The sequence below is a fragment of the Equus caballus genome, chromosome 2 (genome assembly GCF_041296265.1).
Source record: "Equus caballus isolate H_3958 breed thoroughbred chromosome 2, TB-T2T, whole genome shotgun sequence".
NCBI classification, from domain to species: Eukaryota; Metazoa; Chordata; class Mammalia; order Perissodactyla; family Equidae; genus Equus; species Equus caballus.
Genome location: NC_091685.1, coordinates 22,381,745 through 22,406,720, shown reverse-complemented (window position 1 = coordinate 22,406,720; position 24,976 = coordinate 22,381,745). Strand labels below are relative to the sequence as shown.

Sequence of the window (24,976 nt, the reverse complement as noted above, 5' to 3'; positions counted from 1 at the left end):
CCTCCCACTCAGTCAAGGTCCCTTCTCCAGGGGCAGCTACAAGCCGTGAGTGGCCAGTATTCACAGCAGCTGGGAAATGGGCATCCCCCAGTAAAGGGGACAGGGGCAGGGCACCAACGCCATCTACTGATCCTGACCCCAGGAAACAAGGGCGCCCCCTCCTCCAATCCAGACCAGAGGTGTGACTGCCCAGTCCCAGAGAACAGGGGGCACTCTCCACCAGTTCGGAACCAGATGGCCGTGCACTGCTCATATCTGAGGTAGCTCCATGTGCAGGGCCGGGGAGCAGCCATGGTCAACTCCCCCTGAGATTGCAGATTCCCCATTCCAGGGGATGCTGCTGGGCCAGCATGAGGTGAGATATCCTGGACCTGACTAGTCCCGTGGCAGCTGTCTTCATGGGTGCTGTTCCCAGAGGTCTCAAGTGCTGAGCCACTGAGCTAGATGGAGACGGAACAGCATCCGACCAGCCTGAGGCCCCAGGATCAGGCTGGGATAACCCTCTAGGAAATGCTTGAGTCGTGGCACTATCTTATTCTCAGTCCCACCCACACTCTCGAGCCCCCTCCATGGCCCTCACCACCACTCTCAGATCTCTTTGCCTCCACCTTCTTGAAAATTCTTCGCTTAGCTTAGGCCCCTGCCGTCTTTCTCTTCCACCCTCTGCCCGCCCCTATTCCTGCCACCCACTGCTCCTCATTCATTAAAGACTGGAGCACATGACTCAGAGTCTTCTGGTATTCTCTCATGACTCAGGGCCACGGGGACCACCTGTGTGTCCCTGTCCTCTTCATTCCATGCCCTCCTCATCCCCCGTGACCTCCTCCTCCACTCCACTTCGCTACCCACTCACAGGACCGCACCCCGGAGTTTGTCTTCACTCAGAACTGCTCCACCTCCAGAATCTTCCATTTGATTTAAGTCGACAAATACATATTGTTCACTTCTATGTGACGAGCCCCATGCTAGGTGCTGAGGAGTCACCTGGGAAGAATCGGGCACAGTCCCTGTGCTCCTGGAGCTTACATTCTCTGACGAGGACAGCTGCTAAACTCCCGGCATGCTGAGGAAGCACGGGTGCCAGGGGAGGGGACAGTGGAGCCAATACCGAGGCATCCAGGAAAAGGTCCCCTGAGACTTCTTAAGCTGACACCTAAAGAAAGAGGAGGATTTTGTCAAGCAAAGGGTGGATAGGATTCCAGGCAGAGGGGACAGGACATGAAAGGCCCAGAAAGGAGAGTAAATCTGATGACAAAGACGGGAAGTGACCCAGGAGGGCTTGAGCCAGGCGAGGGGGCTCGTGGTAGGAGTTAGGCTGCAATAGACAGAGGCCGGATCCAGGAGTGATTTCTTTGTAAAGCCATGTTCGTGATTTTGGACTTTATCCTAAGGACAATGAAGAGACTTAGCACAGAAATGACATGATCTAATTTGCAGTGTCTCTGGCTACAATGCGGAGGGGCCAAGGCAGGGCTGCCTGTCTGGAATCTGACACAATAGTCCAAGTGACAAACAACAATGGCCCAAAGTAGGGTGTGAGCAGTGGGGATGGAAAGAAGTAGCTGGATTGAAGAAATGTTTACGAGATAGGATCGGAAAGCTTTGGTGACTTGATTGGGTGTGGGGAACCGGTGGAGAGACACCCAGGTTTCTGGCTCTGGGTGGTGGTGCCATTTACCCAGTGGAGGAGCAGGTTTGAGGGAGACATCAATCACTTTGACATGCTGAGTCTGAGATACAGTAAGATATCCTGGTGATTCCCTCTGGTTCGTGGCCCATCTCAGCCCCTGGCTCGCTGTCTTTCTCTCCACTTCTACACTTATCATTCTTGGTGACTTCACATCCAACACCTCCTTGACCTCCTAACAACTGGAAACACCAGTTATCTTTTTCTCTACCCATCAAACCCAACTACATGCACACTCACACACCAGGCCTTGTCTGTACCAAGAGCTGCAGCATCTCCTATCTAGCTAGCTCACTCACTCTACTTGCCTCTCTAGCCACCCTTCTGTCCCATCTATTGACCCACCACTATTTCACCATTCATTACCAGCTTCCCATTCTCCCTTCCTTCCTTTCCAGCTTAAACTCCGTGGGCCACCATGTAGTCACTGATTCGTAAATATCCTCCACTCCCTTACCTTTCCGTGTTTTTATGGTTACTCACCTGGCAAGACCCTAACTCCAGTTAAACTTAACTCTCCTTGTGGCACCTGTTCCAGAGCACCTGGAGAACAATGCAAGTGGACTGACTGGTTTCAATCAAAACTTCAAGTGGGTACTCAGGACCTCTAAGAAACTCTACATTTTCCTAAAACTTTAACCCTATTCTCCAAGAGGATTATGTACTTTCTCCTCTTTCCCCAAACCTCCAGCCCCCATCCGCCTAACCCTCCATTTCAGCTGATAGCCAGGCATTATACACCACTGGGAAATAGAAGCCATAGGCAAGCGCCAGCTCATCTCCCCACGACCACGTCTGCCCACGTCATGGTGTGAGCGTCGTTCACTCTGCCTTCTCCCCAGTAACGTGGATGAAGTGTCCCCGCTCCTGGTACACCCTCCTCCACGGGGACACGGGACCCTATGACCTATGACCTACTCTGGACGGTGTCCACAGTCATCACCTCACAATCCCCTTTCAATAAATATGTTATCATGTTTTCCTCTCTCTCTTCTTTTAATTTCCTCTTGACACCTCCTCCTCCTCCTGCTACTACCCTGTTTACAAAAAACAAAATCCTCTAAAAGTTGTCTATGCTTGCTGTCTCTACATCCTCATCCCACTAACCCATTCCGGTCGGGACTGCTCTTGTCAAGATCTCCAATGGCCAACAAGTTGCCAAATCCAGTGGTCAAGTCTTCCTCCTCCTCTTACTCCCTCAGCAACATTTGGCCATTGAGAACTCCCTCCTTAACAGGTCCCAGTCCTCCCTTGGCTCCCAGGCAGCACCCTTCCTGGCTTTCCTCCCACCTCACTGATGGGTCTTTCTGGATCTCCATCGATGCCTCTTCTTCCTCTTGCTGATCTCTAAATGCAGGATGCCCTGCAGCCCAGTTCTCTACCCTCTTTTCTCCTTTGTATGCATTTTCTCCTCAGTGACTGGTTCAGTACCATCAACAAAACCATCTCTAAACTGATGACTCCCACATTTATATGTTCAGACCTAACCGCTCTCATGAGTATTAGAGTCATGTATCCAACTTCCTATTTGTCAACCAAATAGAAAACTCCTGATTGCCTTAACAGAGAACAGGTTTATGTTCTCTCCCAGTCTTCCCCACCATGGAAGATGCCATCCCCATCCATGCAGCTGCTCCATTCCAAAACCTAGGTCTCTCTTTCCTCATAATCACATCCACACCATTAGCAAGTCAAGTTGGATATAATTCCAAAATACGTTCAAGTCCATTACCTTCCTACCATCTCCAAGTGCTTCCATCCCAAGCCAAGGCATCTCACTGAATACCTGGAGACCTGGAGACCTGGATACCTGCAGCAGCTGGTTCCCTACCTCCACTCTATCGCCTCTGCTGTTCCTCCTCCACATGGCAGCCTGAGAGATCCTTCTAGCATGTAAATCAGATCAGTTAGGTCACTCCTCTGCTTAAAACCCTCCAACTAGCTTCCCATCACGGCCCTAAAAATGAAAATAAACCACACAGCAGTTAAGTTTGCACGTTCTGTTTCAGCAACCCTGGGGTTCGCCAGTTCAGATCCCAGGTGTGAACATGGCACCGCTTGGCAAGCCATGCTGTGGCAGGCATCCCACATATAAAGTAGAGGAAGATGGGCATGGATGTTAGCTCAGGACCAGTCTTCCTCAGCAAAAAGAGGAGGGTTGGCCGCACATGTTAGCTCAGGGCTAATCTTCCTCAAAAGAAAAGAAAAGAAAAGAAACCAAACTCTGCCATGGTCTGCAGACCCTACATGGTTAGGCCCTGGCTCTTCCCTTCTTGCATGCCCCACCCACAGTGGCCTTCTTCCACCTCAGGGCTTTGCACTGGCTTCTGCTGGTAATGCTCTTCCCCCAGAGCTTTCCTTGACTGTCTCCTTGGCATTCACATCTCAACTCAAACATCCCCTCTTCCAGGAGGCCATTACTGTCCTGCCTTCCCCAAAGGAAACACACACACCACACACAGTCACTCGAACCACAGACCCCATTCTATCTTCTTCATAGCATTTACTAATATATGAAACTTTCTTGCTTGTTTACATGTTTATTCTCTGCCTCATCCCACTAGGATGAGCTCCTCGAGAACAGGGACTCTGTTGGGTTCACCCCTTTACCCACCAGCACCTAGAACAGTGCCTGATACATAGTAGGTACTCAATAAAATGTGTCAGCTGACTGGGTGATTGGCACCCATATGGAAAGGTCTAGTAGGCTGGCGGATATGAGGGTGGGGGAAAGGACTGGTCAGGAGATAGGGATTTGGGAGTTGTCGGCAAAACGCCTGAATTTAAGATAAGATTTTGCTCCAAAATTCCCCCTCAGGTAGCAAGGATTTATCTCACATTCAAGTCCTTACAAGGTTGCCCGCATTATGGGGCGTGCTCTCAATTACTGTGTTTTGAACAACAAAATTCTCTTTGGGGGAAACTCATTAGCCTGAAATAACCTCAATCAATTTGAAGATTTGGATATTCATGGACGCCACTTGGTAGAATCAGAAAAAAATCGAGGCAAAGACATTTCACTCACTATTCCTGAGGATATGACCTTACAATTGCAAGCACCGTCTTTTTAAGCAAGCCAGTTTTTTTAAAAAATAAATCACTTTAAGAACAATAAAAGAAGTGTTTGTGTTGTGGAGATGAAAAATACACACCTACCAGACGATTTTTTTTAATTTATGCAACCAAATATTATGCACTCAGGCTTCTGTGCCAAAGAATAAAGTTTCCAACAGCATACAGAATCAAAAGGCACTATGTCACAGATAACTTGAGCAAAAATAAAGTTTGTGTGTTCTGTAAAAGGTTAATGATAAACAAAACTCTAATGATGTTGACCTAGGTGTTAAAGAAAAATGTTAAAAGTTTAAATTGCTTCATAAAATATGAGGGGAGGAAAAAAATAATACATCTTACTACATTGTTTTGTAAAATATGTGATTTTAAAAATGTATAGCAAACTAAGTTAATAAAGTAATTATTTCAATCACACTAAAAGTTTATGTATTCAAATTAGACCCAAACATTTTGGAGGGTCTCCTTGTTGGGAATAGACGGGGTTAATTTTTTTTTTTTTTTTGAGGAAGATTAGCCCTGAGCTAACTGCCGCCAATCCTCCTCTTTTTGCTGAGGAAGACTGGCCCTGAGCTAACATCCATGCCCATCTTCCTCCACTTTATATGTGGGACACCTACCACAGCATGGCATGCCAAGTGGTGCCATGTCTGCACCTGGGATCCGAACCGGCGAACCCCAGGCCGCGAAACAAAACGTGCACACTTAACCACTGCACCAAAGGGCCGGCCCCAAGAGGGGGTTAATTTTTATTTGGAGTTATCTTATATTTGGTTCTCTATGGTAGGTGGTAACTTAAGGCTAATACTTTACAGAGACTGTGGGGTAAGAGAGGAGAAGATGCCCTAGGATGGAGGCTTAAAGGCCAAAGAGAGTGGGGGAACGCCAGCGAAGGAGACTATGGGGGAAATTTATATCATAGAAGCCAAGGGAATATGATGTCACAGAGGAGGAAGGTGATGTCACAGAAACCGAGACAAGTGTTTTAGAGAAGTTTTTAGAACTCCTAGAAATTTCTAGAATCTTGAAGAGTTTCTAGAGGAGAAAGTGATCATCAGGACCAAACACTACCGTGGGTCAAATCAGATAAGGATTGAAAAGTGTTTATTAGATTGACAAAGATGGTCATTGGTACCCAAGGCAGGAGTATCATCTGTAGGGAAGAGGACATAGAAACCAGTTCCCGGTGAAGTGAGAGAACAGTGAGGGCCAAGCAAATGGAGATAGCAAATGTGGACAACTGACTGGAAAATGGTGGCTGCAAGAAGAATAGAAAATGAAAGAGTGTTAGTTGCAAGAGAAGGAGGGTGGTCAAGAAATTTTTTCTTTTTTCAATGAGAGAGACTTGAGAATATTTAAATAATGGTGAGATGAATCCAGCAAAGGGGAAAGGAGGTCAAGGCCCTCAAGAGAGCCAGAGAGAGTGGGATGCAGAGCCCAGAGGGAGGCTCAGACTTCAACAGGAGAAGACAAGTTGGCCATTGTAACAGGAGGGAAGGAGGAAACGGCGAGACAGGTGCGGGTCCTCCCACTCTGCCCACAGCTTCCCCCAGCCCTCTCACTTAGCTCCTCCTTCAACTTCCGCTCGTGTCAGTTCAACAGATCAACAGGTGACCTCAAAAGCACCTTCAGACCTGACGCTGTGACCTTCTCCCATCTGCCAGCCCCTCCTACATTGGCTTCCTTCTGTATCCAGCCTCGGCTTGGGATCCACAGCATCTCTCCACCACCTTCATCTCACATGAGGGCTTCTAAATTGATGTCTGCCCTCCCTCCCAGACTGCAAGCTCTCTGAGGGCAGGAACAGTGTCTGCTTTGCCAATGTCAGGCCCTATGCCGTGCCTGGCATGGAGTAAAAGGGTAATCAATATATATATATATATATATATATAGTTTAGGAAGATTAGCCCTGAGCTAACTGCTGCCAATCCTCCCCTTTTTGCTGAGGAAGACTGGTCCTGAGCTAACATCCATGCCCATCCTCCTCTACTTTATATGTGGGACGCCTGCCACAACATGGCTTGCCAAGCGGTGCTATGTCCGCACCCAGGATCGGAACTGGCGAACCCCCGGCCGCCAAAGCAGAACATGCGAACTTAACTGCTGCGCCACCGGGCCGGCCCCAGTAATCAATACCTATTGAGATAATGACTTGAATGAATTGCTGTCCTACTAACATTCCCATTGTCCCTCTGCCCCTCCTGCTTAGCAATACTCCAGGCCCAGATCATTCCAACTGTGCTTTCCCGTCTCTGCACCAGGGCTAGGCTCTGCCAGAGTAAATCAAAGAACCAAACAGAGTGAGGCCACCACAAATTCATGTTCTCCAGCCCAGCCTGACAATCCTCGTTCTTCCCTGCTTTGGTCTCTCTGCTGTTGTTCAAGGTGGAAGCCTTCTTAACCTCTCCTCGAACCTCCTAGCCAGTTCCACCTTGTTTTCATCCTACCTCTCAGAGAAAGGAGATGCTATCTGAGAAGAATGCTCTCCTATTGAGTGCCTCCAGACCTACAGACCAACGTATCCACACCAGTCCTCGCTCCTTCCCCCACACAGTGCAAGGGGTGAGCACTCCTGACTCACTTCTGTGAATGCGCTCCTCTCCCACCTGTGCTCAGGATCCCCTCTCTCCCCGCCTCCTACTCTCTCCTGCTTCTTCACCCTCCACCTCCCTCCTGGCTGTCTCAGCGTTTAAGCTTGCTCACATCTCTCCCATCCAAACAGCAAAAACAAAACCCTCCCTTGAACCCAGGACTCCTGCAGCTGCCTCCTTATCTCTCTCTTGGCTTTCACAACTGTGCCTCCTGAAACAGAGGTCTCACTGTCTCGACTTCCCAGCCTCCCACTCCCTCCACCAGCTGTGATCCAGTCTCTGCCCCACTACCCAACTCAAACACCTGGCCTTGCCAAGCACACCTACGATTCCTTTGTCACTAAGCCCAGTGAATGCTAACCAGTCCTTGTCTGGTGCCATGAGCCATTTAACAGGGTGGATGGCCTTCCTTCTTGAGCCTCTTGCCTGAGCCACGGACACCTTATGAGCTGCTGGGCTCACTCATGCTAACCATGAGTAAAAGCCTTGTGCGAAAGCCCATCAGTCCATGGAGAGAAGGAAGCAAAGGGTCAGAGAGGAGCAGAGGTGAGGCAAGCAGGAGGGAGGTCCTAGATGCATCCAGACCTGAATCCAGCCAGGTACTTCTGGGGCCCTAAGGTCCCCTCTCCCTTCCCATGTTTCTACAAACCAGTCAATTCCCCTTTGTGCCCAAACTAACTCAAGCTGGATTTCTGTCACTTGCAATCAAGAGGGCTGACTAACGCACCCGGGCTTCTTGAAATCAACCTTCCAGTTTTTCTGCCACTCCAACAACCCCGCCCGGATCTCCTACAGCCACCCCCCGTGCACTGGGGAGGTCCTCAGGGCTCTGTCACAGGCCGTCCACTCTCCTCGGTCCCCACACCTTCCCTGGGTGAGTTTGTCCTCTTCCATGGCCTTCGTTACTATCCGGACACTGTTCACTCCCAAATCCGTATTTCCATCCCTTTTATCTTTTTTCTTAATTTTTTTATTGTAATAAAATGTACATAACATGAAATTACCAATGTAACCATTTTAAAATGTACAATTCAGTAGCGTCAATTACATTCACAAGGTTGCACAACCATCATCACTATTTCCAGAACTTTTTCATCACCTCTAACAAAAACTCTGTACCCATTAAAAAATAACCCCAACTCGCCCCTCCATCCAACCTCTGGTAACCTCTACTTACTGTCTCTATGAATTTACCTATTCTAGATATTTCATATAAGTGGAATAATGCAATATTTGTCCTTTTGTGTCTGGCTTATTTCACTTAGCATAATGTTTTCAAGATTCATCTATATTGTAGCATTCATCAGAACTTGACTCCTTTTTATGGCTGAGTAATATTCTATTGTATGAATATACTACATTTTATTTATCCATTCTTCCTTTTATGGACATTTGGGTTGTTTCCAAACTTTTGTCTTGGCTGTTGTGAATAGCGCTTCTATGCACATTCACATACAACTATTGGTCTGAGTCTCTGTTTTCAGATCTGTCCGGTCTATACCTAGGCATGGACTTGCTGGGTCATATGATAATTCTACCTTAACTTTTGGAGGAATCACCAAACTGTTTTCCACAGTGGCTGCACCATTTTGCATTCATACCAGCAAAGCACAAGGGTTCCCATTGTCCTCTTTCCCGAGGCCCAGTCCCATACATCCAGCTGCCTCTGGACACCGACACACATGTGTCCCACAGGGAACTCAGACCACCCCAACAGGGCATTTGGACACAGAGGATAATTGTCTGCATGAAACACCCGGTTCTGAGCCACCCTCCACCTCTGAGGCTCTGCGACGGGCTCAGTATTGGGCATTAGGTGAGGCTCAGGGATGGAGTGTGGGATGGGACGAAATTGTCTGTTGTGCACTTGCATCATACTAAGAAAAGGTTTTACAAGCCATGTCAGAATGTCCCAATGGCCTTGTCAAAATGGTTGCATTGGAATCTCATTTACAAACACATATATCATTTAGTAAACTCCAGGCACATTGTCCCCATCATTTTCTTCTGCCTCTCCCAACCTGCTCCTCTTCTTGTGTTTCCCAGCTCAGCTAGTGGCAAACCATTCACTCAGGTCCCCAATTTGTAGGAACAGTGAATGTAGGAACCATAGCCTTGCAGCCCAATCCCAGTCTAGGCTCTATTCCCATGTGCTCAGTGCCCAGCACCTCCTCGACCTGAGCTCAAGGCTCCAGAAGCTCCCACACTGCAGGTGGCAAGCTGATATGAGACATATTGCATATGCCTCACCCCAGGCTGGCTTTCCCAGCCACCTTGAAGGCCAACACCCTTGCAGCTCAAAGGACAGCCCAAGCCAAAAGCCTCCTCCCAGCCAGAAGGAGAGCAGATGCCAGATGAGGACAAACAGACTCAGCCAGACAGCCAGCCCGCCTGACCCTTGAGGACCGTGGGTTTGGTCCTGGTGGCAGGAAGGAGGGGAAACAGATGAGGTTCGGTCAGTAAAGGCTTCCTGGAGGAAGGCAGGTGGTCAGGGAGGGATTTCTGGAGGGTAGGAGTGGGGAATGCTAAGCCAGAAGGGAACTGATTAAACAGCTGCTGTGTGCCGGCCTGGGACAGGAGCTTATTGCGCTCGAAGCGTTTCATTTGCTCACTCGGTAAGTACTTTTGTCTATGACGTGCCGGGCACTGTTTTAGGCACTGGGAATAAAGCAGTGGACAGAACAGACCAAAATGGCTGTCCTCACAGAGTCTAGTGATGGGGGAGACAATTAACAAGAAGAATAAGCAAAACATAAAATATGTCACACGACTACAGTGCTAAGGAGAAAAATATAGCAAGAAGCGGAGTAGGGAGTGTTGGGAGGGGAATGGCAGCTGTAGGTGGGAGGCCGGGGAAAGTGAGGGAGCAAGCCAGGCAGAGATCCGGGGCAAAAGTGTGCCAGAGAGAAAGAAGGGCAAGTACACAGGTGCTGAGGCTGAGGAAGACCCCATGTGCACCCGGGATGGCAAGGAAGCCACCAAGGCAGGAAAATGAGGCCAGCGCGTTCAGATGACCCAGAGGAGGACCAGCTGACACAGGGTCTTACAGGCCATCCTGATGCCTTTGGCTGTCACTCTGAGTGAGCAGGAAGCCAGTGGAGCGTTTTGAGCAAAAGGGAGCGTGATCCTCTTGGTGGCTGTGTTAGCAACAGATGGTTGGGGACAAGGGATAAAGCGAGGAGCCCAGTTATAAGGCTACTGCCAAAATGCAGGAAAGAAATGACCCATGGATTCAATGTTACAGGATAATATTAACAGAGTCTGCGAGCAGTGGCTAGATTCCGAAAATATTTTCAAAGTATTGCCAAAATGATTCACTGACATCAAATGTGGGGTATGAGGAAAGAGAATCAAAAATGACTTTAAGGTTTGGGGCCTGAACAAGTAGATGAGTAAAACCGCCATTTACTTGAAGAATGGGAAGAGAAGACTGGAGAGGAACATAAGGAGTAGTTTGCCAGAGAGAGTACAGGACACTCAGTTAAATTTGAGTTGCACATAAACGACCAATAACTTTTTTTTAGTATAAGTGTGCCGCATGCACTATCTGAAATTCCAATTTAACTGAGCAGCTGGTTTGCGGGGTTTGTTTTTGTTTTTGTTTGGCTTTGTTCCTAAATCTGGCAATCCTAAGTTAGCATCACTTATTAATAAGTAATTTGGGATGTGATCAGTTTGTGATAGCTACCAGACATCCACAGGGAGGGGTCAAGAAGCAGCGGCATTTATGGGTCTGGATTCAGGGGAACAGTCCGGGCTGGAGAGAAGTATCTGGGAGCTGTCAGCCAATTTTGATATTTTAAATCCTGAGACTGGATGATGTTACCAAGAGAGTGACTGAGGACAGAGAAGAGAAGGAGCCCAGGACTGAGCCCCAGGGCACCTCAGGATTTAGAAGTCAGGGAGATCTGGAGGAACCAGCGAGGGAGACTGAGAAAGAGAAGCCAGAAAGGAAGGAGAAACATCAGGAGAGGCTGACGCCCTGGCAGCCGAATGTCCTGGGAGTACAGGGAAAGATGAGGGTTGAACGTCAGCTCTGGGAACCTGGGCAAGAGTGGTCGGGTGCAGTGTGGGGAGCACAAGCCTGAGTACAGTGATTCAAGAGAGGGTAGAGAGAGAAAAAATGAGAGAATGAATCAAGGTGACTCTTTTGAGGAGTTTTACTATCAAGGCATGGAAAGAAATGAGGCAGATGCTGGAAGAAGTGGAGTCAAGGGAGGTTAGTTTGTTTGTTAAGATGGAGAAATACCAGCACGTTTACTGTAATGGGCAAGATCCAGTAAAGAGCAAAAAGTGATGACAGAGGAGACAGAGAGGAGGCGGAGTGAGGGCCTGGGCTGGGCGAGAAGAAGTGGGGTCCAGTACACGTGTGGATGGTTGAATCTTGACAGCAACTCGCCGTGTTTTACCTCCATTGAGGATGAAGTTGTGCGGGCAGAGGTTCCAAGTCATTGTGGGTGTCTTGGAAGGAAAGCAACATTCTAGCCTGGGTCCTGGGACATCTCTCCCTCCCGAACCACAGCCGCAGACACGCTGGAGCAGGGCTGGAAAGCTCCCATCCTTCCCCCTGACCGGCTTTCCCACGGTTCTGCCTGCCCCACCTGTCTGCTCAAGGGACGAAAGGGCCTTCGGGCCCAGGAGAGGGCCCAGGGCCCTGCCACACGCACAAACACGAGGACAATCCCAGATGGAGAGGGAAGGCCCCACCCCTTTCCAGGAAGCCCCTGCCTGAGGCCTGAGCAGAGTTTCAGACAGAGGGGGCGGCCTGGGAGCCAGAGCAGACTGGGCCAAGGCCTGGGCTGGAACACTATACATGGCAGACTTAGGGTCCGTCCCGCCAGACCAGGTGTAGGCCCTGAGGGGAGAGGGGGTTGCCTGGGCAGCTGCCAAGCCCTGAGACAACACAGCCTCGCCCTGAGGCAGGGGAATGGCCTAGATGGCCTCCCACACATTCCCCTGCTCGGGGAGCAGAACTTTGCGCTGGGAGAGCAAGGCCCTGACGTCCTCAGAGCCTCCTTCTGGAATGGAGACTCTTCCAGCCCATTCCAGAAAAAGCAAAGGCCAGCGGTTGGGGGCACTGCCAGATATTAGGAGTGAGGAGGCAGTATCTGTCGGGGTCAGAATGATTGGAGCTAGGCAAGAAAATCGCCTGGTCATCAGAGTAGACTAATCGAACCTCACACAGACACCACCACGCGCCACCACCTCACACACAACCACACACGCACACAACCTCACAAAACCCTCCCAGCCACCTCTGCAATCACACACACTCACAACACACACACACATACACTCCCCGCACTGCCCCCGCAACACACAACTACCCAGCCTCACATACAAACAGACAGTTCTCACACACAACCTTAGGGGCACCCAACGTTCACTTTACAAATAGTGACCAGGCATCTGCTCCATTCCATGACCTGAAGATACAGCAGGAGCACCACGGGCGAGCTCTCTGCTCTCCTGGAGATAATTTCAGAGAATGTTCCAAAGAGTAACCGCTGAGAAAGGGGTTGAGGAAACTTCAGATGGGGTGAGCAGAGAGCTTCTCTGTAAGAAGGTGAGACCTGAATAAGGAGGAGGGACCTGCCAGGTGAAGAGCAGTCCACGCGGAGGGAACAGCAAATACAAAGGCCAGGAGGCTGGACAGATCGTGGCTTGTTTGTGGAGCAGAATGAAGGCCAGTGTGACTGGACAGTGTGATCAAGGGGACATGTGATAGGAGCTAAGGCAGGACTAGGTCATTTGGGGCTTTGTAGGCCAATGTCAGGAGAGTGGGTGTTGATATAAAGGTAATGACAAGTCACGCAGGGTTTTAATAGGGAGTGACATGATCTGATTTACATCATTAAGGCACTACTTCAGCTAGAAAAAACCATGGGAGACAAATTTTTTTCAATTCTCAAAGTAGGGAAGTCGTTTCTAATTATGACCAAACCAAGACACCATAAAAGATAAGATTGATACACTTGACTACCTAAAAAATGTTTAATTCTACATGGCAAAAAACCCATGTACAAAGTCAAAATACAAATGTCATTTGGCGTGTGGGGGAATCTTTTCTATTTGTATCATAGAGGGCTTATTTCTTTAATACGTAAAGAGCTCCTAAGAAATTAATAATAGCTCATCATCGCTGATCATCAGGGAAATGCAAATCAAAACTACACTAAGATATCACCTTACACCCGTTAGAATGACAAAAATATCTAAAACTAATAGCAACAAATGTTGGAGAGGTTGTGGAGAAAAAGGAACCCTCATACACTGCTGGTGGGAATGCAAACTGGTGCAGCCACTATGGAAAACTGTATGGAGATTCCTCAAAAGACTAAAAATAGAAGTACCATACGATCCAGCCATCCCACTACTGGGTATTTATCCAAAGAGCCTGAAGTCAGCAATCCCAAAAGTCCTGTGCACCCCAATGTTTATTGCAGCACTGTTTACAATAGCCAAGACGTGGAAGCAACCTAAGTGTCCAGCAACAGACGAATGGATAAAGAAGATGTGGTACATATATACAATGGAATACTACTCAGCTGCAAAACAGAACAAAATCATTCCATTTGCAATAACATGGATGGACCTTGAGAGAATTATGTTAAGTGAAATAAGCCAGCGAGAGAAGGATAATCTGTGTATGACTCCACTCATGTGAGGAATTTAAAATTATGGACCAAGAACAGTTTAGTGGATACCACGGGAAAGGTGGGGTGGGGGATGGGCACAAAGAGTGAAGTGGTGCACCTACAACATGACTGACAAACATTAACGTACAACTGAAATTTCACAAGATTGTAACCTATCAATAACTCAATAACTCAATAAATAAATAAATAATAAAAAAAGGCAACCATCCAATAGAAAAATGAGCAAAAACAAAGGACAGTCCACAGAAAAAGAAATACAAGTGGCCCTTACATATACGAAAAGATGCTCAATCTCACTCATAATAAGAGAAATGCAAAATAAAAGTTTAATGAGATACCACTGGCAAAGATCATACAGTTTGATAACTCTCTATATTGGTGAGTATATGGGGAAACAAGCATTCTCATGTCTCATGGTAGTGTAAACTAACACATCTATGGAGGGAATTTGGCAACATCTATCAAAATTTTAAATGAGTATACAATCTTAACCCAAAAATTCCACCTCTAAGACTATATCCTGGGCCTGGCCCCATGGCCATGTGGTTAAGTTCATGCACTCCACTTTGGTGGCCCAAGGTTCCCCGGTTTGGATCCTGGGCAAAGACCTAGCACCACTCGTCTAGCCATGCTGCGGTGGCGTCCCACATAACAGAACTAGAAGGACTTACAACTAAAATACACCGCTATGTACTGGGCGCTTTGAGGAGAAGAAGAAAAAGAAGGAAAAAAAGGAAGATTGGCAACAGATGTTAGCTCAGAGCCAATCTTTAAAAAAAGAAAAAAGAATATATCCTATAGACATAACATAAAATGTGTCCAAGGATATTCATTGCAATGATGCTTTTAATAGGGAAAAAAAATACAAGATTGGAAACAGCCTTAATTCTTATCAATATGGAACTGACTAAATATATTATAGTATGTATACTATTCAGCTGGGGTTGTTTGTTTTTTAAAGCAAACTCTACATCTACTACTTGGGGAAAATGGAATACATACATCTGGCTTTAAAAACATGAGATGGCTCTATATCTACTGATAGAGGAAAATGTCCTATGTTTTGTTAAATGAAAAGAGCAAAGCGCAGAACCGTGTGCATAGCACACTCCATAGGGTACACGCAGAAAGAAGAATATCTACATGGTCGAAGAAGCAGTTGATCTCAGGAAGGAACAGCAAGTCACTGAAACCTGGTGGTGTTCAGCGAGAAGTCAGGATCGGCACCAGATATGCGGACACATCCGTGAACAGATGGTCTTGGAAGGCCCAGGACAGGATGACCTCACCCAGGAGGGAAGAGGCTGAGCCCTGGGACACGCCCACACCAGAGATGATGACGTGCGGCGTCCCAGGTACGAAGAACCTAGGAGTGCGGTGTCAAGGAAGCCAAAGGAAGAAAGTGTTTTGAGAAAGACGGAGTGGTCAGCTGTGTCAGGTGCTTCTGAAGGGGCAGGAGGATGGGGACAGACTGTTGGATTGAGCGTCAGGAAGACCGGTAGTGACCTTGACAGGGCCATCTTTAGTGATATGGGAGGAACAGAAACATTGTTCAAATGGGTGGAAGAGTGACTAGGAGGTGAGGAAGCAAGGAGCGGGTGTTGCTCTGAAATGCAGCAGAGCGGCAGGTGGTAGGGAGCAGGTGGCAGACTCGTGGACCCCCCCCCCATACACAAGACACTGTCATACTCACACGTCAACACATGCACAGAAGCACCCGGACAACCCCAGTGCTGTTGAGTCTCAGCAACGATTTTCAAGGGCCATGACCCAGCGAGTATAAGACGGCATCTGCCCTCTGGCTTTGCCCCATCCAGAAAGTCAACATGGCTGAGGCCTCCAGAGCTGGCCCTGCTACTTATTATCTGTGTGACCCTGGGCAAGTCACGTAATGTCTCTGTGCCTCAGTTTCCTCATTCATAAAAGCAGGAAGGGTCATACCTTCCTCATCTGGGCTGTGAGATGAAATAAAGCCCGTGGAACAGTCTCTGGCACAAAGACGTCCCCAAGCTCCCAAAGCAGTGTCAGCTCTCTACCACGAATAGCAGGTAGGGTGACAGGGTGACTTGATCTTCCCAAGCTTGGGGCCACTTTTGAGAGTAAAAGGGGGTGCTGTTCATTATATCAGGGCCCCAGGGGTAAACTGGCACAGTCCTGGGAAAATGCAACGTATAGTCACCCTTGCGTGAGCACATCGTCTCCGTCCAGACAGCCCGGGCTCAGGCCCTGTGGTGACTAAGATCCTGGCACTCCCAGGGAGATGGGAAACCCTGGGGTTTCCCGACAAGGCTGGAGCACCAGGGGCTCTCATGAGGTTCCTAGTCATGGCGCACTCGTCCTTGTCCCCACAACCGGGCCAGCCGCAGGCCCACCTCCCCTCGCAGGGGTTCTAGGGGTTCCCCCCCCCACCTCCCCCACCCTCGCAACACCCTCCCTCAAATCCCTCCCCCGGGATCTGCACCTTGTAGTAACACGAGGCCACGACCTCCCCGCATCCTGCCCCGACCCGCGGACAAAGGATCCCCTCCATCTCCTTTCTAATGACAAGTTTCAACGTGCCCCTTCCCTCTGTGGACACAAGATTCTCCAAAGGGCACACGCCTCCTTGGAGGACGCATGCAGTGCCCGAGCCCATGCTGGAGCCGATGGCACCGCCATCGACGGCCCTTCGTGCGGAAGGGCAGACCCCCCGGAGCGCCCCTCTGCGGGGTCCAGGCCGGGCTGCAGGCGGGGACCGGACGGGCAGGGCGCGGACACGGGCTCCGTGGTAACGAGTGTAGGCAGTTTCATGATTGCAGTCCGGCCCTCGGCGACGGCACTTAACAGTTTAGAGCCCTTCACGCCCCTAATCTCATTGGAGACTTTGCCACAGCCCTGCCCATGGCCACCGATGCCCTCATTTCACACCTGAAGACACGGAGGCTGAGACGAGCGACGAGCCCCTCCACCAGCGGCCCCGGGAACCCGTGGCTGCGTGGGGCCTAGAAGCCGACCCTCGGCCGCCGGCGGGGTCTCGAGCTCCTCCCCCGACCCTCCTCCTCACCGCCCCCGGGGAGCGCCTCGCCGCCACCGCGGAGCTCCGCTCCCGCCTCGCTCGCCACCGCCGCGGGCCTCAGGGACGCGGGGTCCCGGCCCCGCGCTGGCCGCGCCGCTGCAGGTAAGCACCGGGCGGGGACGGGGAGAGGGGCAGGGACAAGGGCGAGGGCGGGGTGGGCTCCCCGGACGCTGAGCGCTCCCGGGCGACCCACGGCGGCGGGGCCGGTGCTTGATCCCGCCTGCCCCTCCAGGCTGAGGATGGGTGGCGCGGGGAAGGGAGAGGGTGGAGGGACCTCCGCCACCAACCCCACCACTGCCTCTCGCCCCTCGATTCTGGGCAGGGTGGGAGCTCCAACTACTGGAAGCTTCCCGGACCCCTACCCCCCTCCCCACGTCTGCAAGCTCCGGAGCTGCCTGGAATGCAGGGAAACTAAGTGGCGGCGGGGGGACACGGAAAGGAGGAAGAGGACTTCTGTCCTGCGGGGCCAGGAGGTGCATTTGGAAGTGGGAGTGAAAGCTGGGCGCGGCGTGGTCCCGGGGCTGGGAAAAAGCGGATGGCTGGGAGCTGGTGCTGGGAGACTCCAGGGGGACCCAGAACCGGCTCCACCAGTCCCGGGCTGGTCTTGCAGGGAATTCTTTGCCGGTGAGTCGCGTCCCAGGGGTGTGTCACACAGGCCTGAGCCGACAGGACTGCAAGGTGGAAGGCGGGGGCCCAAGAGGGGGCTGCACCCAGGTGGGCTGCCGTGGGACGTGGAAGCACACTTTAGGGTCCCTCCCCTCCTCCTCGGGGCTAGTGGGCAGGGCTCCAATCTCCCCTCCAGTGTTCTTGAACCCTCACCAGGTGAGTGGCCGGCTGGGGAGGGAATGGCCTCTTAAGATTCTTACAACAGCTCAAGAAAGTAGGAATTATTTCCCTTTATAAATAAAGAAAAGAAGTCAAGGAGAGGAGGGGACTTTTGGTATTCACCCAGCTACTAAGTGCATAGCCGCGGTGTGAATCCAGATGCCACTGCACGCTCACTGCACATTCACTACGGCTCCCCAAGGCCAGGTCTTAGGAGGAGCCGAGTCGGGGAGAAGAGGAGGGTCTCCAGGGACGGGGTCTTCCTCTGTCACCCCAGCCTGTCCTAGATTCCTAGAGAAGAGGCATCAGGAGGGCTGAGATGCTGAAAAGGAACGACACCTTCTCCCTCTCTCCAGAGCTGCTGAGTCTTTCCCCCAAGCAGGCTGGTCCAGACGGCCCCCTGGGGCTCCTGGGGGCACCTCAGAGCCCCTCCCTCCAAGCTGCCTCTTGGATTCCGCATTCATTTATTTGTTCGTTCAACATTTATTGAGTACCTCCTGTGTGCCAAGCACTAGACACTGACTATAAAGCAGTAAGCACGACAGAGTTGACATTCTAGTGACGATAAATAAGAACAAAAAAATAAACGGATACTTTAATTTCAAATGGTGATTAAATGCTATAAAGGAAATAAAGGGGACAGAAGCAGAGTGACTGAGAGGGCAGGGGCTCCCAGATTCCGGTTTATCTGGGGAGACCTGAGAGATATTTGAGCAGAAGCCTGAATGGTGAGAAGGATCCAGACATGGGAGGTTCTGGAGGAAGAGCATTCCAGGCAACAGGAATACTTACAAAGCACCGGAGGCCCCCAGGGTGGCTGGAGCAGAGAGCAGTAGGGTGAGAGTGTAAGAGAGGAGGGTGAGAAGGAAGAATCTAGTTTAAGCTGGTTTAATTTCATTCATCTGGTTTAAGTCTAAGCGTAATGAGAAGTGAGTAGAGTTTTAAACAAGGGAGTGACATGATCCGATGTAATGGACTCTCGAGGTGCAGGACCTGGCGGGGAAAGGCCACTGAGGAGGCCGTGGCAATAGTACAGGCAGCAGCGACGGGGGCTTGGACCAGGGTGGTGGCAGTGGAGGGGTGAGAAGCGGTGGTGCAGGGGGTGGCCCCGCAGGCTCCTGCATGCTCCGAGTCACAACCCCAGCTCCAGGAGCACCCACATGTGCCCGCAGGCCCACACATGCACGTGGAGAGGTGCAGGCTCCCACACCCAGGGCAGTGTGCCGGCACTAGGTACACTCAGGCAGACCCACCCGTCCACACCCTCTGAGTCACTCCGAGACGGTCAGGAAGATGCGGGAGTCCAGAGCCTAAGCAAAGCCTGTCTCCCCACCAAAAAGCCCTGGCACCCAGCATGGCTGGGGTGGCTGGGGCTCCCCCCAGGCCCTGGCACAGGGAGGGGGGAGTTGTCCCTAGATTTTCCCTGGATCTGGTGTCCCCAGGAGCCAGACCATTACCCTGCCAGACACCCCCAATCTGAATTGGTCTCCCGGCTTCACCACCCGCTGGCCGTGAGACCTGGGGGAGGTCATTTCTTCTCTCCTGGCCTCATTTTCCTCTCTATAGAATGGGGCTCATGGGCCCAACCTCACAGGATCAACGAGGCATCAACGCAAGAACCTGCTGGGGCAGGCATCCAGCAGAGAAGGGGAGAGGAGGTAGAAGAGAGCACAGGCCTGGACCTGACAGCCTGGCCTCAAATGCAACTCTAGTTTTAGATGAGTGCCTTGACCTCTAAATTTCCCAGAGAGCGGCAACCATTTATTGAGCACTTAGTGTGTACTCCATGGCAACCATTATCTCATTTGATTATCAGTTTCTGCATCTGTAAATGGGGAACATAATAGTGTCTACCTCCTGGGCCTGTTATAAGGATTAAATGAGATCCTGCACATAAAGTCTTCAGCTCCGTGCCTGGCTCATAGGAAATGCTCAATAAACGCTCATTGTTATTATCAGCAAATGCACAGTCCCTTCCCTCCAGCATACTAGTTCTGTGACTTTGGGCAGGTTACTTAACCTCTCTGTGCTTCAGTTTCCTATCGGTAGCTTAGGAAGAAGAATAGTTCTGAGCTGGTAAAACTGTTGTGATGATCAAACAAATCCATCCACATAAAGAACTCAGAACAATGCCTGGTACATAGTAAATCCTCAGTAAATGTCACCGATTCAATAACCTGGTTTTTCCTATTGTTGTGTCAGGTGGGCACGGCGCCCGGCCCCCCCCACCAGGCACCATGGACTGGAAGACATTTCAGGCCCTACTGAGTGGTGTGAACAAGTACTCCACGGCATTCGGGCGCATCTGGCTGTCGGTGGTGTTCGTCTTCCGTGTGCTAGTGTACGTGGTGGCCGCGGAGCGCGTGTGGCGGGACGAGCAGAAGGACTTTGACTGCAACACCAAGCAGCCGGGCTGCACCAACGTCTGCTACGACCACTTCTTCCCCATCTCCAACATCCGCCTCTGGGCCCTGCAGCTCATCTTCGTCACATGTCCCTCACTGCTGGTCATCCTGCATGTGGCCTACCGCGAGGAGCGCGAGAGGAAGCACCGCCTGAAACACGGTGACCAGTGCGCCAAGCTGTACGACAATACAGGCAAGAAGCACGGCGGCCTGTGGTGGACCTACCTGTTCAGCCTGATCTTCAAGCTCATCATCGAATTCCTCTTCCTCTACCTGCTGCACACTCTCTGGTACGGCTTCGGCATGCCACGCCTGGTGCAGTGCACCAACGTGGCCCCCTGCCCCAACACTGTGGACTGCTACATCGCCCGGCCCACTGAGAAGAAGGTCCTCACCTACTTCATGGTGGGCGCCTCTGCCGTCTGCATCGTGCTCACCATCTGCGAGATTTGCTACCTCATCTTCCACAGGATCCTGCGAGGCAGGAGCAAGAACAGGCCCCCAGGGGGCCACAGCCCTGCGTCCTCCACCAGCCAGGCCTCCACCTGCCACCGCCACCACAAGCTGCTGGTGGAGGCTGGGGAGCTGGAACTGGACCCCGGCAGTGACAAGCCGTGTGCTTCACCACCCAGCATGACCCCCATCTGACCACGGGCTGGGGAGCAAGACTGGGCTGCCAGTGGAGACAGGCGGGGCGGTATCATGCTGGTGGAGGGTCCTAGAGGTACTGGGCGCCACCACTTTAAATTCACTAAACTATCCAGTTTCATTTTGGCAGATATTTTTTGAGCGCTGGGCACTGTGCTGTCTACCTGGGTATAGGGCACACCACAGGCCCAGCGCCAGCCAGCGGGTGAGACAGACATTGAAACAAACAAATTAACTTCCGCATGCAGGGGGACCCTTAGGGGGCTCATAGCAGGGCTTCGCCCGAACCCGGGAGGGGGTGACAGGCAAGGCTTCCCTTAGGAAATAATGTTCAACTGAGGTGAGAAGTGCTTCCTAGCAGAAAAAAAACATCAGGTGTGGAAGCCTAGAGGCCACAAAAAGAGAGATGCTTGCCCTGGGCTGGGGGCACCAGACCCAAGGAAATCTTCGTTCCCTCAGGAGTCCTCGGGTGGGGAGGAAGTACTCTCCCAGCAGTGGGAGGGAGGTCTGGAGCCTGAGAGCGAGCTTGGGAAGAGGAGAAGGAGGCTCTGGTGACACCAGCCCCTGCTCAGGACACCCAGGGATCTTGTGGGTCACCACTGCCCTCAGGGGAAGGCCCCCCCACCCCCAAGCCCTACTCCCCCAGCCTCAGGCAGCGTTGCTTCCATCTTCTTCCCCCAAATGTGCTGGGGTGCCAGCTCCCAGGGACTCGGGGTGGATGTGCTGATAGGGTCTGTGAGAGCAGCTCAGAAGGGAAGGATGGGGGACCGCGGGAGATGGTTCCAGCAGTCCCCTTGGCCGAAGGATGGAGAGATGGGGGTCCAGGGTAGGGGACTGTGTTGTTACAGGTTGACCGTCCTCTGTCCTCCCACACTGCCACCCGCAAGACCCTGAGGGCAGGGAGGGTAGCCCTCGGGAGGTGAAAGAGCTCCACAGCTGAGGGTGAAGCGAGGGTGGGGGCTGTGACTTAGGCTGGACCTGAATTAGGTGGGGGCTGGGGTTGACCAAGGTGGGAGCTGGGGCGGGCTTGGAAGTGGAGGCAGGAGGTGGACCCTACAGATAGGTTGAGATTCTAGATCTGGAGTCTAGATAAGGTTGTGATTCTAGATGAGGTCACAAGAGGGCGCTGTGTTCCCGCTACAACAGCGCTCCCAGCTGTTTACGGGGAGACCCTGCCCTGTGCGCACACACACACTATCCTCACATTGTAGACAAACCACACTCCCTCCTCCTTTGTAACCTAGTCATCTACAACCTGCGTCCCCACCCTGTGTACACAAAACCCATTATTCATACTCTCATTCCTCGTGTGCTCGTCACAGGCCAGCGTCTCGTGTAAAGGCACACAGTCCCAGCCTCGCCCGAGCCTTATTCAGCTCCTTCCACTTTCCCTGAGCCTCTTCTCCACACCAGGCCCCTGGCAGGAGGCTGGGACCACGTAGGGGAGCAGGAGCTGAGCCCGAAGCGCTCAGAGCCTGGGGGAACAGAATCACTAACTTCTGTTGGTTAGAAGACTAACCAACCCCTGGCTCACAGCCCCACTCCCGGCACCGTGCGGTGACCTGAAATTTCGGGGACACAAACATCCAAGCCAGACTGGAATGAAAAACAAAAGGAGGTGCAAGGCTCTCCTGACCCAGAGGAACATTTAATGACTGTCCAAGCTAAGGCCAGGAGCCAGAATGCAGGAGGCAGAGAGCCAAGAGCCAGTGCAGGCAGGGAGAGGTCGGGTCACCGTGGAGTCAGAACAGGTTGTGACTTTGCTCAAACTCACCTTTGCTCTCTCGTGCGGCCATTAGCAGGGTGAATAAGCCAGCCAAGTTTAAAGGGCCCAGGGCTGGGCTGACACCACCCCCCAGGTCTGAATCACAGCTTGACCACTTCATGACACCACCCCCCAGGTCTGAATCACAGCTTGACCACTTCATGACACCACCCCCCAGGTCTGAATCACAGCTTAACCACTTCATGACAGCTCCACCACACTGCACCGTGGGCAAGCTTTCAGAACCTCAGCCCTGTCATCAGTACAACGGGAACTATATCAACCAGGATCCTGGCAGGAAACAGATGGCACACTCGAACCGAGTAACTTTAAAGAGTTTCCTCAAGGAACTGTTTGAAAAGATACGGGCATGACTAAGGACACCCACAAAGGGCGCTGCAGTCCCCAGGGGCTGGTACCAGGGCAGCAGTGGACAGGGTTGCCACACAGCAGCTGCAAGGATGCATCCGACCACAGTGACCAAAGGAACACCCCAACTTCACTCTCCCTCTCCTGCTTGCCTGCCAGTGGTCCCAGTGACCTAACCCCACCAGAAGCCAGAGGCCGAGGCAGCCTGTTGAGGCAGTCGGTAGGGGGCAGCCTCCCAGGGCACAGAGCACTGTGGAGAGGAAATCTGAGGGACAAAGGGAACAAATTCACCCAACACTCAGGACAGTGCCTCCTCCCAGGATGGTTACAGAGATCAAAGGAGATGCTGTGGGTAACACATTAGTACAGTGCTAATGTGTCCCACAATATCCAGGCACAGCCGTGCCTAGGAAAGCCCCTGCCTGCTGCCCAGGCACATTGCACCCCAGCCCAGCTTGGACCAGATGGTTGTGAAGGTCCCAGGGAGGGGTGGTCTCCATCTACTTTGCTACCACGCGTGCCTGCATCTTCCAGGGTGGTTCCGCTGCCTGGTCCAGGGTGGCTTAGAGGTCAGGGCGAGCAGAGCATGTCGTCAGCTATCCCAGCACGGACTGGGTGTCTAATCCTGGCCCCAATTCTCCAGGCTGGGGGTCAGGACCATGAATGAGGGAATGTTCCAGCCCTTTGTGTCCCACCTTTGGCCCAGAGCTGTTCTGAGCAGTGCAGCTCACCGTTCTCACCCTGTATGTGTTAGGCCACTGTTCACCACCCAGAGTCCCTAGTGCACATCACTGTCACCACAAGGTGGCTCTCATGTCCCTTAACCCTCTCTTCTCAGAGCACAGGCTCTGCCTCCTCCCCCATCGCGCAAGGATTCACTGTAAGCTTCCTTCAATCACGCATAGGATAGATTTAGATGTCAAATCCACAGCCTTCAAGTCCACATCTCCTGTGTGATGTAACAGCCACCCTGCAGCCCAAGGTCAACAGCAGATTTTGTACTCGTCACCCTGGTCCAAGCCCCCTCTTATAGATTGAATGTTTGTGTCCCCCCAGATTCCTATGTGGAAATCCTAACCCCTGATGTGATGGTATTAGGAGGTGGGGCCTTTGGGGGTGATTAGGTCATGAGGGTGGAGCCCTCATGAATGGGATTAGCGCCCTTATAAGAAGAAACGTGAGGGACGATCTTTCTCTCCCCACCTTGTGAGGACACAATGAGAAAACAGCCCTGTGTAAACCAGGAAGAGGGCCCCCACTCAGAGCCTGACCAGGCTGGCACCCTGATCTTGGACTTCCAGCCTCCAGAACTGTGAGAAATCAATGTCTACCGTGTGAGCCACCCCATCTGTAGTATTCTGTTATAGCAGCCCGAGCTGACTAATACACCCCCATCACCTGTCACCTGGATTGCTGCGTCTGTCTCCCTGCTGGCTGCCCCCACGCTGGGGAGCAGACGCCGAGGAAGAGCTGAGAGCGCACAGGGTGCACTGGGGAGTAACACAGGTGAATGGGAAGAAGAGGAAGGAGGGCTGAGTGACAAGACCATTGCAGGGAGCTCTGTGTCCCTTAGACAAAGACTGTCCATTAGAGGAGTCCCATTGGGTGGAAATGGCGGGGCCCTTGACCACCACTTGGCTCAGTCGTCACCTGGAGCCACCCCAGCAGAGCTTGGCCACCTGGACGGCTGCAGCAGACCTGACCGCTGGAGGCTGTAAGCTGACCAGACTCTGCACAGCTGAGCAGCAAGTCCTGCATGGCAGAGGGGCGTCTAGGTGTGCCACCCACCCCACAGTCTATTCCCAACACAGGAGCCAGGGTGACCCTGTAAAACCTAAGTCAGGCCATGTCACATCTCTGCCCACAACTTCCAAATGCATCTCACACAGGCCTTCAGGGG

General features: G+C 51.7%; 1 protein-coding gene across 1 annotated transcript; it reads left to right on the top strand.

Moving 5' to 3' along the window:
- The first annotated feature begins 9,675 nt into the window (after positions 1-9,675).
- On the top strand, positions 9,676-21,063 carry GJB3 (gap junction protein beta 3). The gene is made up of 3 exons (XM_001503717.5): positions 9,676-9,965; positions 16,882-17,166; positions 20,092-21,063. The coding sequence occupies exon 3, from the start codon at positions 20,127-20,129 to the stop codon at positions 20,940-20,942; it is 816 nt and encodes a 271-aa protein (XP_001503767.3). The 5' UTR covers positions 9,676-9,965; positions 16,882-17,166; positions 20,092-20,126; the 3' UTR covers positions 20,943-21,063.
- Positions 21,064-24,976: the final 3,913 nt, after the last annotated feature.

Coding starts and splice junctions, on each gene's coding strand:
- GJB3 (XM_001503717.5), top strand. CDS start 20,127: ATGGACTGGAAGACATTTCAGGCCCTACTGAGTGGTGTGAACAAGTAC.